The sequence below is a fragment of the Triticum dicoccoides genome, chromosome 5A (genome assembly GCF_002162155.2).
Source record: "Triticum dicoccoides isolate Atlit2015 ecotype Zavitan chromosome 5A, WEW_v2.0, whole genome shotgun sequence".
NCBI lineage: Eukaryota > Viridiplantae > Streptophyta > Magnoliopsida > Poales > Poaceae > Triticum > Triticum dicoccoides.
Window position 1 is genome coordinate 531,038,764 of NC_041388.1, and position 10,061 is coordinate 531,048,824.

The window sequence follows — 10,061 nt, forward strand, 5'->3', positions numbered from 1 at the left end:
TCGGCATTGCCCGTGCCGGAATAGCCCCCCGCGCCGGAACAGCTGCGCGCGGCCTGAAACACGACGTTCCCCTGGGCCGGCCCTGCGCCGACGCTCATCGACCTCACCGACCCCGAGGAGGAGGAGGAGGAGGAGGACGACGCCGCCTAGGGCAGCGCCGCCTTGTAGTTTAGATTGTTTTTATTTTTCTTAAATGCTAATGTAGACGCGTGGACTCTCGCCGACCTTCGTGACCGTCTGTAATGTTTAATTAATGTTGTTTTTGTCAATATGCATGTGTTCTTTTTTTTCTTAGCACTGTCAAAATGGGTCGGGCCAGCATTGGGCGCACACGTCGACCCAAACGCGAAAGCGGACGTCCGTGTCCGTCTGGCTGACCCAAGTGTGAGTGGTTGTCCGCGCCACCGGTTTAGGTCGGCCCGTTGGAGTTACTCTTAGGTGCCGTAAAAAAAACCAGGTGCTTGAAGACATTAAGATCTAGACATGGTAGTGCTTTGCGTATTTTCTGATCGTAGCATGAAGGCGTTCATGGCGCACTATCGTCTCTTTCTTTTTATGCAGGGAAGTACCTCGCCGGCCGGCACCGTTTCGGTTTATTATCCGTATGTGTGCTCCGGCTGCTCTGCATACTACGAAAGGGAAAGGAGCCAGCAGTACCATTTTTTATTTTTATATATAGAAAAAAAGGAGTAGTACTCCCCCCGTCATTTCCGGACGGACGGAGTAGCACCGTAGCAGTTATCGTTCTGCAGAGCGGATTGATTAGAAGACAGTACTAGCACTTACTGAATTAAGAGACTGATTAGAAGAGGGTGGTACTCTACGTAGCGTGCGTGCAAGCTTCGCGTACACCGTGGCGCCGTGCGGCCGTGGACACTACAGAGAGGTGCAGTAGCGTACGTACCCTCCCTCAAAAAGAAAGCAAGGAGATAAACAGAGGAAATTGATTAAAACATAAAGAGAAAAGGAAGGAGTAGTACGCGGCAGGGTGCCCCAACCTCGCGCAGAGATCCTCCCTTCCCTCCGAAAGCGGGACACGCACGGAACACAACGGGCAAAGGTTGCTGGTGCACTAGAGTAGGAAGCAGTAACCCTCCCTCATCAAAAGCAGTACTGCATGCCACGCCATGCCCCTGTCCTCCTCCTCCTCCTGCTGCATGCCATGCCACACCAGCACCACATCCTAGATATCCCTCTGCCGGCCAAGCCAAGCATACTGGATAGATACTGATTGGGATTTATAGACACCTTTTCCCTCACACAGTGCGCACATCATATCAAGAATCGATCCAGAAGAGGCCATCATCAGAGGATAAAGGGGTGACCAAGACAGGCGAGGGAGCTGGGATCAAGAAGGCTTCTTCATTTGCTCGATCATCGAGAAGAAGAGCTGCAGTCAGCGGGAGGGAGCTAGCCATGGTGTCTCGGGGGAAGGAGGAGGAGGAGGAGGAGGCGGCCGCCGGGTGGGAGGGGGAGAAGGAGGGGGAGATCGACTACGTGTTCAAGGTGGTGGTGGTGGGCGACTCGGCGGTGGGCAAGACGCAGCTGCTGGGGCGCTTCGCCAAGGACCAGTTCTTCCTCGACTCCAAGTCCACCATCGGCGTCGAGTTCCAGACCCGCACCCTCATCCTCCACCGCAAGCAAGTCAAGGCGCAGATCTGGGACACCGCCGGGCAGGAGAGGTACGTACGCCCCTAACCCCGTCTTCCTCCTCCAGCCCGGTCGCCTAACTCTGTTCTTCTACTACTGTTTTGAATTTCTCGATCGCAAACATGCAATCCTCGTTCCCGGGACATGAAATTCTGGGCGGCACGCCTAGTTTCAACTTTCAAACTACGTGACGTGCTGGTCATCTCGTCTTAGCGTTAGCTGCCCGACACCCTCCGCAACAATCTCTTGTTGGTGCCAGAGCAAGCACGCAAACTTTGCTGCATACATACATACACTTGCTTAATCTTTAGCACTAGCTAGCACCTTCCTTCCAAAGCTTTAGTTTTACAAACATTGGGTGGCTCTGTAGTTCCGCCAAGGACAAACAAAAGTTTGCGTACGTGTTTTCTGTATTTGGCCGCGTCCACACATGATTAGTGGAGCACATGCAGCCAAGAGCGATTAGTATTTTACCACTTAGAATAAGCGGTTAGCTATCTCAAAAACAATCAACAACTAAAAAAAGCGATCAATATTTTGGACCAGTGACTTGTTTCCGGATCAGGGGATCGGTCGATCGAGGCACGATGCCGGTCGGCCTCATCCCCCATCACATGCATTTAATCCGGCGATCACCAAATGGATCAGCGCAGCACGCAAGCTAGATAAGATGGAAATGCCGAGTGGTAGGCAGCTTTCTTCCTTTGGGGAAGGGAGAAGGCGAAAGCTACGGCTGCATTCAAATGCGGCGGCCACATGTCGATCCTGCTGCTGCTGATGCTGCTAGTAGTAAGGACGATTCTTCAGGCCACTAGAGCACGCCGACCTCTGAAAGCGATCTCTTCTCAGAGGAGAAGGAAAAGAAAAGAAAATGCTACTGCGCCTTTTCCTCCTTTCTAGGAATAGACCATCGGCGTAGTGGGGCGATCATACGTGCCCCAATTTGCGCCCGGATTATGACCTCTTTTGTACACGTAACGCCCGCAGGAGCTTTAGTGGCATGATTTTTATTTACATGGTTTCTTTAGATGTCACTGGAGTTGCTTTTGAGACATGGGTGCATTTTGTTCTATTTTCCTAGATTTAGCTTTAAAAGTCCTAGTTCTTGAAATCTTGAAAATTATGAAAATACTTACGGAGGAAGGTCTATCAGATAGAAACACGCCCCTATAAACTAAAATAATTTATGACAATTTTTGTAACCCGCGCGTAAATCAGAAACGACTACCATACTAAATCAGAAATGTGCTGCAAAAAAAAGCATTTTATGACTTTCACACTAGTAGTGATTTTTCATCGGGTTTATAAGACTTTATTTAAAAACTTATTTGTGCCTATGACTAGAGTACCATTTCTCTACATATTATTCTATCTAGTCTGAAACATATGATGTTTTTATATGGTTATTTATCACACTTTGTATTACTTTTTCTACTACTATATTTAAGTAAAGTTTTAGAAATATCAGACTACAAAACTGTTTATTATCTCACAAATACAATATTATTGATATCAAACTAATCAAAGTATGCTTTGATTAATTAGTCATCAAAGATAGAATTTGTTTGTCAATGTGGCAACCACATTAAGCTTCCATTTTCTCAAAGGGAAAAACATCGCATTCGTGAAAGAAAAAGACATCAAGATGACCAGGTTCGCATAGACCGAACATCGGCGAAGACCGTTGTTTTAGAACCACTAGTGCATGCCGACCTCTGGAAGTGATCTCTTCTGGAAAAAAAATTCTACTCCCTCCGTCCCATAATATAAGAGCATTTTTTACACTAATAATGCTTTTATATTATGGAACGGGGGGTCCAAATTTGCATAGACTAAGCATTGGCGAAGACCGCTTTGAAGTTAGTTGAGGTTTCAAAAGTGAACAGTCTCGTGCTTAATTCTAAAATTCTGTTAGGACCGCTTGTGTGTTCTAGGGTGAAAACTGAACCGGAAGCGAAGTCCAGGGTTGAGGGTTCAATAGTCAATGCTGGACTTTTCTTCCAAACCCAAAAAAAAAAAAAACGTAGACTTTTCCAAACAAGGAATTTTCTTCACAAATTCGAGCACTTTGACATGTTGAAATGCGAAATGTTTGACTGATTTTTTCTTACTGAAAAACAGAGTGCGTGTGACTGACAATTGTGCATGCGCGTGTTGGGAGCAGGTACCGGGCGGTGACGAGCGCCTACTACCGGGGCGCGCTGGGCGCCATGGTGGTGTACGACGTGACCCGGCGCGCCACCTTCGACCACGTGCCCCGCTGGGTGGAGGAGCTCCGCGCCCACGCCGACGGCTCCACCGTCGTCGCGCTCGTCGGTAACAAGGCCGACGCGCCGCCGCACCGCCGCGAGGTGCCCGCCGACGAGGCCGCGCGGTTCGCCGAGGAGCAGGGGCTCTTCTTCTCCGAGGCGTCGGCGCTCACGGGCGACAACGTGGAGCGCGCCTTCCTCGCGCTCCTCGAGGAGGTCTTCGCCGTCGTCTCCCGCCGGGCGCTGGAGCTCGACGAGGCGCGGCGGACGCGCAACGGCGGTGGTCACGACGGCGAGACGCTGTCGCTGAGGGGCACCACGGTGGACCTGCACGACCCCATCATGGAGACCAGCGCCATGAAGAAGACCGCCTCCTCGCAGTGCTCCTGCTCGTGACCGGCGGCGACATGATCGACGACGTGCAATGATTCATACCGTATTACACCATGCGTTCCCGAAGACAGAACAAGTTTAGACATGTAAAGCATTTGTTGTACATACATTGTGATAAGAAATGGTTGGATTCATTTGCCTCTTCATCTGTGAGACTGTGAGATTGATCAGAACTTCTTTTCCTCCCAAAGATCATTCACAGGGCTTGTTAGGGATGCATGGGATTCACATGAATTTCGCCAAAAACAGCAGCTCAATTCAAACAACACTGAGCGTAAGTTCGACATCCCAGAGAAATCTAGCGCACCTTCATACCAGCAAAAAGTAAAGATGGGAAGGATATGAGATTTTCTCAAAACTAGTGCGGACAATTTTATCCGTAACGCGCAACATTACAACTCATCGCAAACTGCTGCCGTATGAACAACAACAATATCGGAGCAACTAATAACTGACAGGTCAGTTCCTGCTCAATCTTCTTCTCCTTCAGATGGCAGGTCTTCCTTGAACCATGTGTAGAGGCCTCCGTCCAGATGGAACACGTTCTTGTAGCCGTTTAGCACCAGCAGGTACGCCGCTATCAGAGACCTGCCAGGGTCGAAGCATAATCAACTAAATTAAACATCGGTGCTCACAAGTTTATCTATGAGTGTCCACGCAGAGCAATGCATACTTCTAAAGAAAATGCCGTTTTCTTCTTAAAGTTGCAATTCAAGAACTAGAAAATGATCTCAGCGTGGCTTTTCAAACTACAGGAATGAAAAAGCTGAATGACAATTCTCCAGCTGCCATCATGAATTTGCATCAATTATTATAAATTTGAAGTTTATAGCATTGCAGTTGCAAGAAATTAATACTGCTGGTTCTCAAATGTGATTTACCAACCTGGAAAAAGAAAAAGCTACTCCCTCCGTTCCAAAATAAGTGTCATGGTTTTAGTTCAATTGGAACGGAGGGAGTAATATCTAAATCTCAATGGTCAAACACATCAAGAAATGAGAGCAATCCAGAAATGGGGGAACAAGCGAAAACTATCTACTGGGATTAACAACCACTTAACAAGTACTAGCCCCCTCAACTTTGCTGCATATGGATGTGCAGTACGGCATGGATTGAAAACTGTGTCTGGTCTTAGCCTGACTGACTACGCTTGACGTAAGCAAATTCACGATACTGAATTTGGTGCATTTTACACAAAATACTTTGCAGATTTTTTTAGAAAGAATGCTGTTAGCATCCGTTCCTGGATAGATTTTTTTCCAAAACACTTTCTCAAAAAAGACCGGTAGGGGCAGAGCTATTTTTTCGAAAAGGAGGTTCAACCCCTGGCCTCTGCATCATATGATGTACACAACCATCTTCATAAAAAATAGTTCTCGTTAACAATCGCAACAGTACACAAAAGATAAACAAGGCCAAAACACAACTGGCTGATAACAGGATTACATGACTCACACACATAACCTATCATTGGATCGCCATCCTAACCGATTGAACGTATCTTGTGCGACGGTCTCCCAAGGGAGACGGAGACCGTAGCAGAGAGCAGGGGAAGAGCCTGGTGGCATTTAATTAAGTAGAGGCTGCGAGACGCTGAATTCTACCACTGAGATTTGAACACGTGTCAGCTTGAAGATGACACTGCCCTCCCAGGCTCCCACTACTTGGCCAAGAGCACATCCACAAATAGCATGGTTTTTAATACTTGGTTAATTTTATTGGTCGAGTAACTGGACCAATTAACAAATATCTGCTTAATATATCACAGAATCATCTATGCTTGCTCACAGGATAATATATTAGTAATAGTATTGAAAATTCAGTCATGACCAATCAACCACCAGTGTTGACAGTAAGAAAATAACTAAACAAAACCCATGGTAGAAACAAAGAGAATGTTCAAATTGCAAAACAAATTTTCACTAACAGAGAACCCCGACAACAGAGAATATCTTTTAATGCGAAGATTGGTTAAACCTAGTAACAAAATATGCACAGATCTCATTTCACGGAAGATGCAAGAAATTTTGCTTAAGCCAAATCACATTAATAAACAGTATCAGCAGTTCAGCACGTTCATGACAATTGGAAAAGGACCGACAATCCATGGAAATAAAAAAAGTTTAACAATAAATAATACTCCCTCTGTTCTATATTACATGTCGTGGTTTTAGCTCAACCATGACAAGTACTCCCTCCGTTCCAAATTACTCGTCGTGGTTTTAGTTCAAATTTGAACTAAAACCACGACGAGTAATTTGGAACGGAGGGAGTAACATGGAACGGAGGGAGTATATGGGCAACATAATATACCTAGATTGCTTCCCATCAGGTAGATTCTGTGTTGGCTTCATTGTTCCTCCTGCTGAACATGCTACAATTATCTTTGAATCTTTATTAAGTTTTTCTTCAACGCCTGCACAAAGATGGCATATGCGTCTGATTGCCAGTACATGTATAAATGGTGAGGACACAGCAAACAGAAGTACAAAAGATGTTACGTACTTTTTATGAACTCAGGATTCTCTTCTGTTCCTGCAAATATGCCAAAGAAAGCAAATGCAGCCCTCCTTGCAATATCCCATGCTGTCCACTCCTTTATTAATCTGTATATTTGTACATTAACAGCACCAGGTGGGTGAGCCTGCACAAAAATAAATCCATAACTGTGGTGCAACTTTCCCAGATTGAAATATAAAATTTCATTGTATGAAGCAGCACAATATGAAAACAAACTTTTGACATTTTTTTAGGCATCATTGGAGAGGATTTGATCACTGTTAGCCGTTTAGGTCCTACTAAGCAGACTTCTAAATTTATGTTGGCTATTTGCATCAGCAACATATATTATATCTCCAGTTATTATATAATTGTGCATTGTACTCATCATAGTGCTGTCGATTCAATACATCATCATTGATACACAATTTGCTTCAGCTATCATTTCGGGTTGATAAAAGACACAAAAAAGATAAGTAGGCAACAATGTAAAAGTAAGTTTCTGCCCTAAACCCAAGAGCTTGAGACAGCAACTTTAAGATACCTGTTTGAACTCTGCTTCTGGTCTGACATCGAGAATTACAAAGTTGTTTTCGTTTTGAAGGCGCAGTGCTTCCTTCACATCAACACTACGTACCTGCAAAAACAAACAGGAGAAACACCTCTGATGTAAATGGCGGCTGCTAAGCATAGAATGCTCATCTTCAGTCAACAGTAAATTAAGCTAATAAACATATGAATCAACAGGAATAGGTAGGTAAGTCCTCATAAATGTCACAACAGTGCCTATTCACATATAATCTATAATTGTTCTACACATACATATGTTACTCTAACCCTCTTCATAAGACTTAAGGTTAAGAAGTTTGCAGCAACCTTTCATATATGTTTAATGCAAAAATAGTTAACAGTCAGAATGGAGGTTATTACCCGCTTCTCTACTAGGAGTTGCCGTTTGATCTTCCATTCTTCTTCAGCTGCAAAAAAAAGGGGGTTAACATGCCAAGATAGCATCATGCATAAACAGAGTAACGAACAGTTCCATATCAAGTAAAAGGAGCCAAGCGTATTCACAGTACCTGGAGATTTCGCAGTCTTAGTGGCAGCACATGTTATCCGCAGCGAGCGCACACCATGCGCCCGGTAATGTTTTGCCGCCTCTAATGGGCGCCAAGAATGACCAGATGAGAAGTCTGAGCTGGAGGATATCCTTGACGAGCAAGGAAGGTTGGCTTTCACTATGGAGCTAGCTGCGATCATCGTGGTCATGAGATAAAGAACAGCAAAACTTGGGGGAGAATCAGAAGAGAGCCTAGCTAATCCTAAGGCTGCATCCTGTTGCTGGAAGGAGATATTTTTTGGATGTGCAAGTGTCCAAAGGACCTAAATGGTTCTGGATGGGATGTCCCAGCATATCTGAACTAGTGGTTGAGGTTGAGCAAGTGTTGAGATGGACAATCTGGAGTCTGGCTATGGGCTTGCCCTGGCCCCACAAAACAAATTCACCATCAATCTTTTATTGGAAAAACTTACCACTGCTTTTCACTTGCCATGAAGTAATTTCTGGTGTTTGGCTCATACAAATTTCTAGCTTTCCACAAATAAAATGGAACAGACGGACACAGCAGCATTTCACTAAAATCCAACTCTTTATTAGGTACTCGCCAATTACCACCTACAAATGGGAACAGTAAGGTGCCCAAACAGATTTGCTCCCTAAAACCGGAATCATCGACTAAACAAGAGTACACCAAAGTCCAGAAAATGGAGACCCTAAAAGTTTCAATTCAGAACACAAACAAATGAAGCCATCACCAGTTCCCCAGTGCTCATTCACTCCAGTATCCATCTTCCTTCTCATCCTCCTCCTCGCCCTCTGCTTCACCAATCTCCATTGACGCCTCCTTGAACCGCTTGACATTCTCCAATGCCGCCTTCCGGAACAACCCAATGTCCACTGCACCTGCAACCATATGGTATCCCCTGTGCTTGAGCTGCTCAGCTGGGTCATTGGGCATCGCAAACCCACCCAAGTAAGCCGCATTGGTTTCCGGAGCAGCGTCCTTCTTCTTCCTGGCCTCCAGCACCTTCCTCTCAGCCTCCCTCAGCGCCGCTCGCACCTTCCTGTTCCCGGGATCCCACAGGTACCCCATGCTCGCCGACAGGTCGAGCGGGCCCATCTGGACGACGTCGACCCCTTCGACGGCGGCGATGGCGTCGATCTCCGCAACGCCGGCGGCAGTCTCGACCTGGCAGATGATGAGGGTGTCGTCCTCGCAGCGGGAGAGGTAGGAGTCGTCGAGGCCGTAGGCGGATGCGCGGACGATTGGGTAGGCAGCGCCACGGACGCCGCGGGGCGGGTAGCGGCAGTGGGATACAGCCTCCGCGGCAGCGGCCGGAGACTCGACGGCGGGAAGCATGAGGCCCGCGGGGCCGAGGTCGAGCGCCTTCTTCGCCCAGACGGGGCAGACCTCCGGGAGGCGGAGGACGGCGGGGGTGCGGGCGGCGTCGAGGGCGCGGAGGCAGGCGAGGGCCTCCGTGATGCCGCCCGGCCCGTGCTCCATGTCGACGACCACGTAGTCGTAGCCGGCGAGCGCGGCGATCTCGGCGAGCGTGGGGGAGAAGGAGAGGAGGAAGAGGCCGTAGAGGGTGTCGCCGGCGGCGAGGCGGGACTTGAGGGACGGGACCGGGGCGAGGAAGTCGGAGGCCGCGGACGCGGAGGCGGAGATGGCCCCGGCGGCTCCGGAGCGCCTGCGGGGGAGGAGGGAGAGGCGGGGCGGGGTTGTGGGCTTGGGTTTCGGCCCGAGGAGGAGGTGGGAGACGGACGCGGCGGCGGCGATAGAGGCGGCCATGTGGGCCAGTCGGCGGTGAGCGGCGGCTTCGCTGGTGGTTGGGGGATCTGCGACTGACGAGGCCGGCGGCGGCGGCCGGGGAGTGTGGGGGGAGTGAGCGAGCGTCGTGTCACTTGTCACGTGCCGCGTGGATCTGGCTCGGCTGGATCCGCGGAGCACGCGCCGGTGGGCGCTAGCCGTCGGATTTTGGCGGTCCTTGGTGCGATCTACGGACAGCAAATGTCCAACAACTCCCCTGAAGAAAATGGTTGGTAAATTGATGCTTGTTTCTCCTTGATCTATTCAATACTCCCTTCGCTCCATAATATAAGACGTATTTTGATACTACTATAGTAGTTATATAATGTAATTCTTTGATGAGTTTGTTCGAGCCATTCGCTCACATGGACATAGTCAAAGCGGTATTTGACCTGCAAAT

At 47.9% G+C, this 10,061-nt stretch overlaps 3 protein-coding genes across 3 annotated transcripts; 1 reads left to right on the plus strand and 2 right to left on the minus strand.

The window, feature by feature from the left end:
• The first annotated feature begins 990 nt into the window (after positions 1–990).
• LOC119302557 (ras-related protein Rab11A-like) lies at positions 991–4,426 on the plus strand. The gene is made up of 2 exons (XM_037579591.1): positions 991–1,682; positions 3,815–4,426. The coding sequence occupies exons 1-2, from the start codon at positions 1,417–1,419 to the stop codon at positions 4,293–4,295; spliced, it is 747 nt and encodes a 248-aa protein (XP_037435488.1). The 5' UTR covers positions 991–1,416; the 3' UTR covers positions 4,296–4,426.
• A 90-nt stretch (positions 4,427–4,516) lies between these two features.
• Positions 4,517–8,174, minus strand: LOC119302558 (rhodanese-like domain-containing protein 14, chloroplastic). The gene is made up of 6 exons (XM_037579592.1): positions 7,871–8,174; positions 7,722–7,768; positions 7,336–7,428; positions 6,798–6,936; positions 6,606–6,708; positions 4,517–4,880 (listed from the first exon to the last, which is right to left on the minus strand). Exons 1-6 carry the CDS (start codon positions 8,058–8,060, stop codon positions 4,763–4,765), a joined length of 690 nt encoding a protein of 229 aa, XP_037435489.1. The 5' UTR covers positions 8,061–8,174; the 3' UTR covers positions 4,517–4,762.
• Positions 8,175–8,421: 247 nt separating this feature from the next.
• LOC119302556 (5-keto-4-deoxy-D-glucarate aldolase-like) lies at positions 8,422–9,755 on the minus strand. The gene has a single exon (XM_037579590.1). It carries the CDS (start codon positions 9,641–9,643, stop codon positions 8,621–8,623), a length of 1,023 nt encoding a protein of 340 aa, XP_037435487.1. The 5' UTR covers positions 9,644–9,755; the 3' UTR covers positions 8,422–8,620.
• Between the last annotated feature and the right edge of the window lie 306 nt (positions 9,756–10,061).

Excerpts from the sequence above, each read along its gene's own strand:
- LOC119302556 (XM_037579590.1), bottom strand. The coding sequence starts at position 9,643 with ATGGCCGCCTCTATCGCCGCCGCCGCGTCCGTCTCCCACCTCCTCCTC.
- LOC119302557 (XM_037579591.1), top strand. The coding sequence starts at position 1,417 with ATGGTGTCTCGGGGGAAGGAGGAGGAGGAGGAGGAGGCGGCCGCCGGG. Across the intron at positions 1,683-3,814 it reads GACACCGCCGGGCAGGAGAG|GTACCGGGCGGTGACGAGCG; the intron begins GTACGTACGCCC and ends TGTTGGGAGCAG.
- LOC119302558 (XM_037579592.1), bottom strand. The coding sequence starts at position 8,060 with ATGACCACGATGATCGCAGCTAGCTCCATAGTGAAAGCCAACCTTCCT. Across the intron at positions 6,937-7,335 it reads CAGAAGCAGAGTTCAAACAG|GCTCACCCACCTGGTGCTGT; the intron begins GTATCTTAAAGT and ends ATTTTTGTGCAG. Across the intron at positions 6,709-6,797 it reads GAATCCTGAGTTCATAAAAA|GCGTTGAAGAAAAACTTAAT; the intron begins GTACGTAACATC and ends ATCTTTGTGCAG.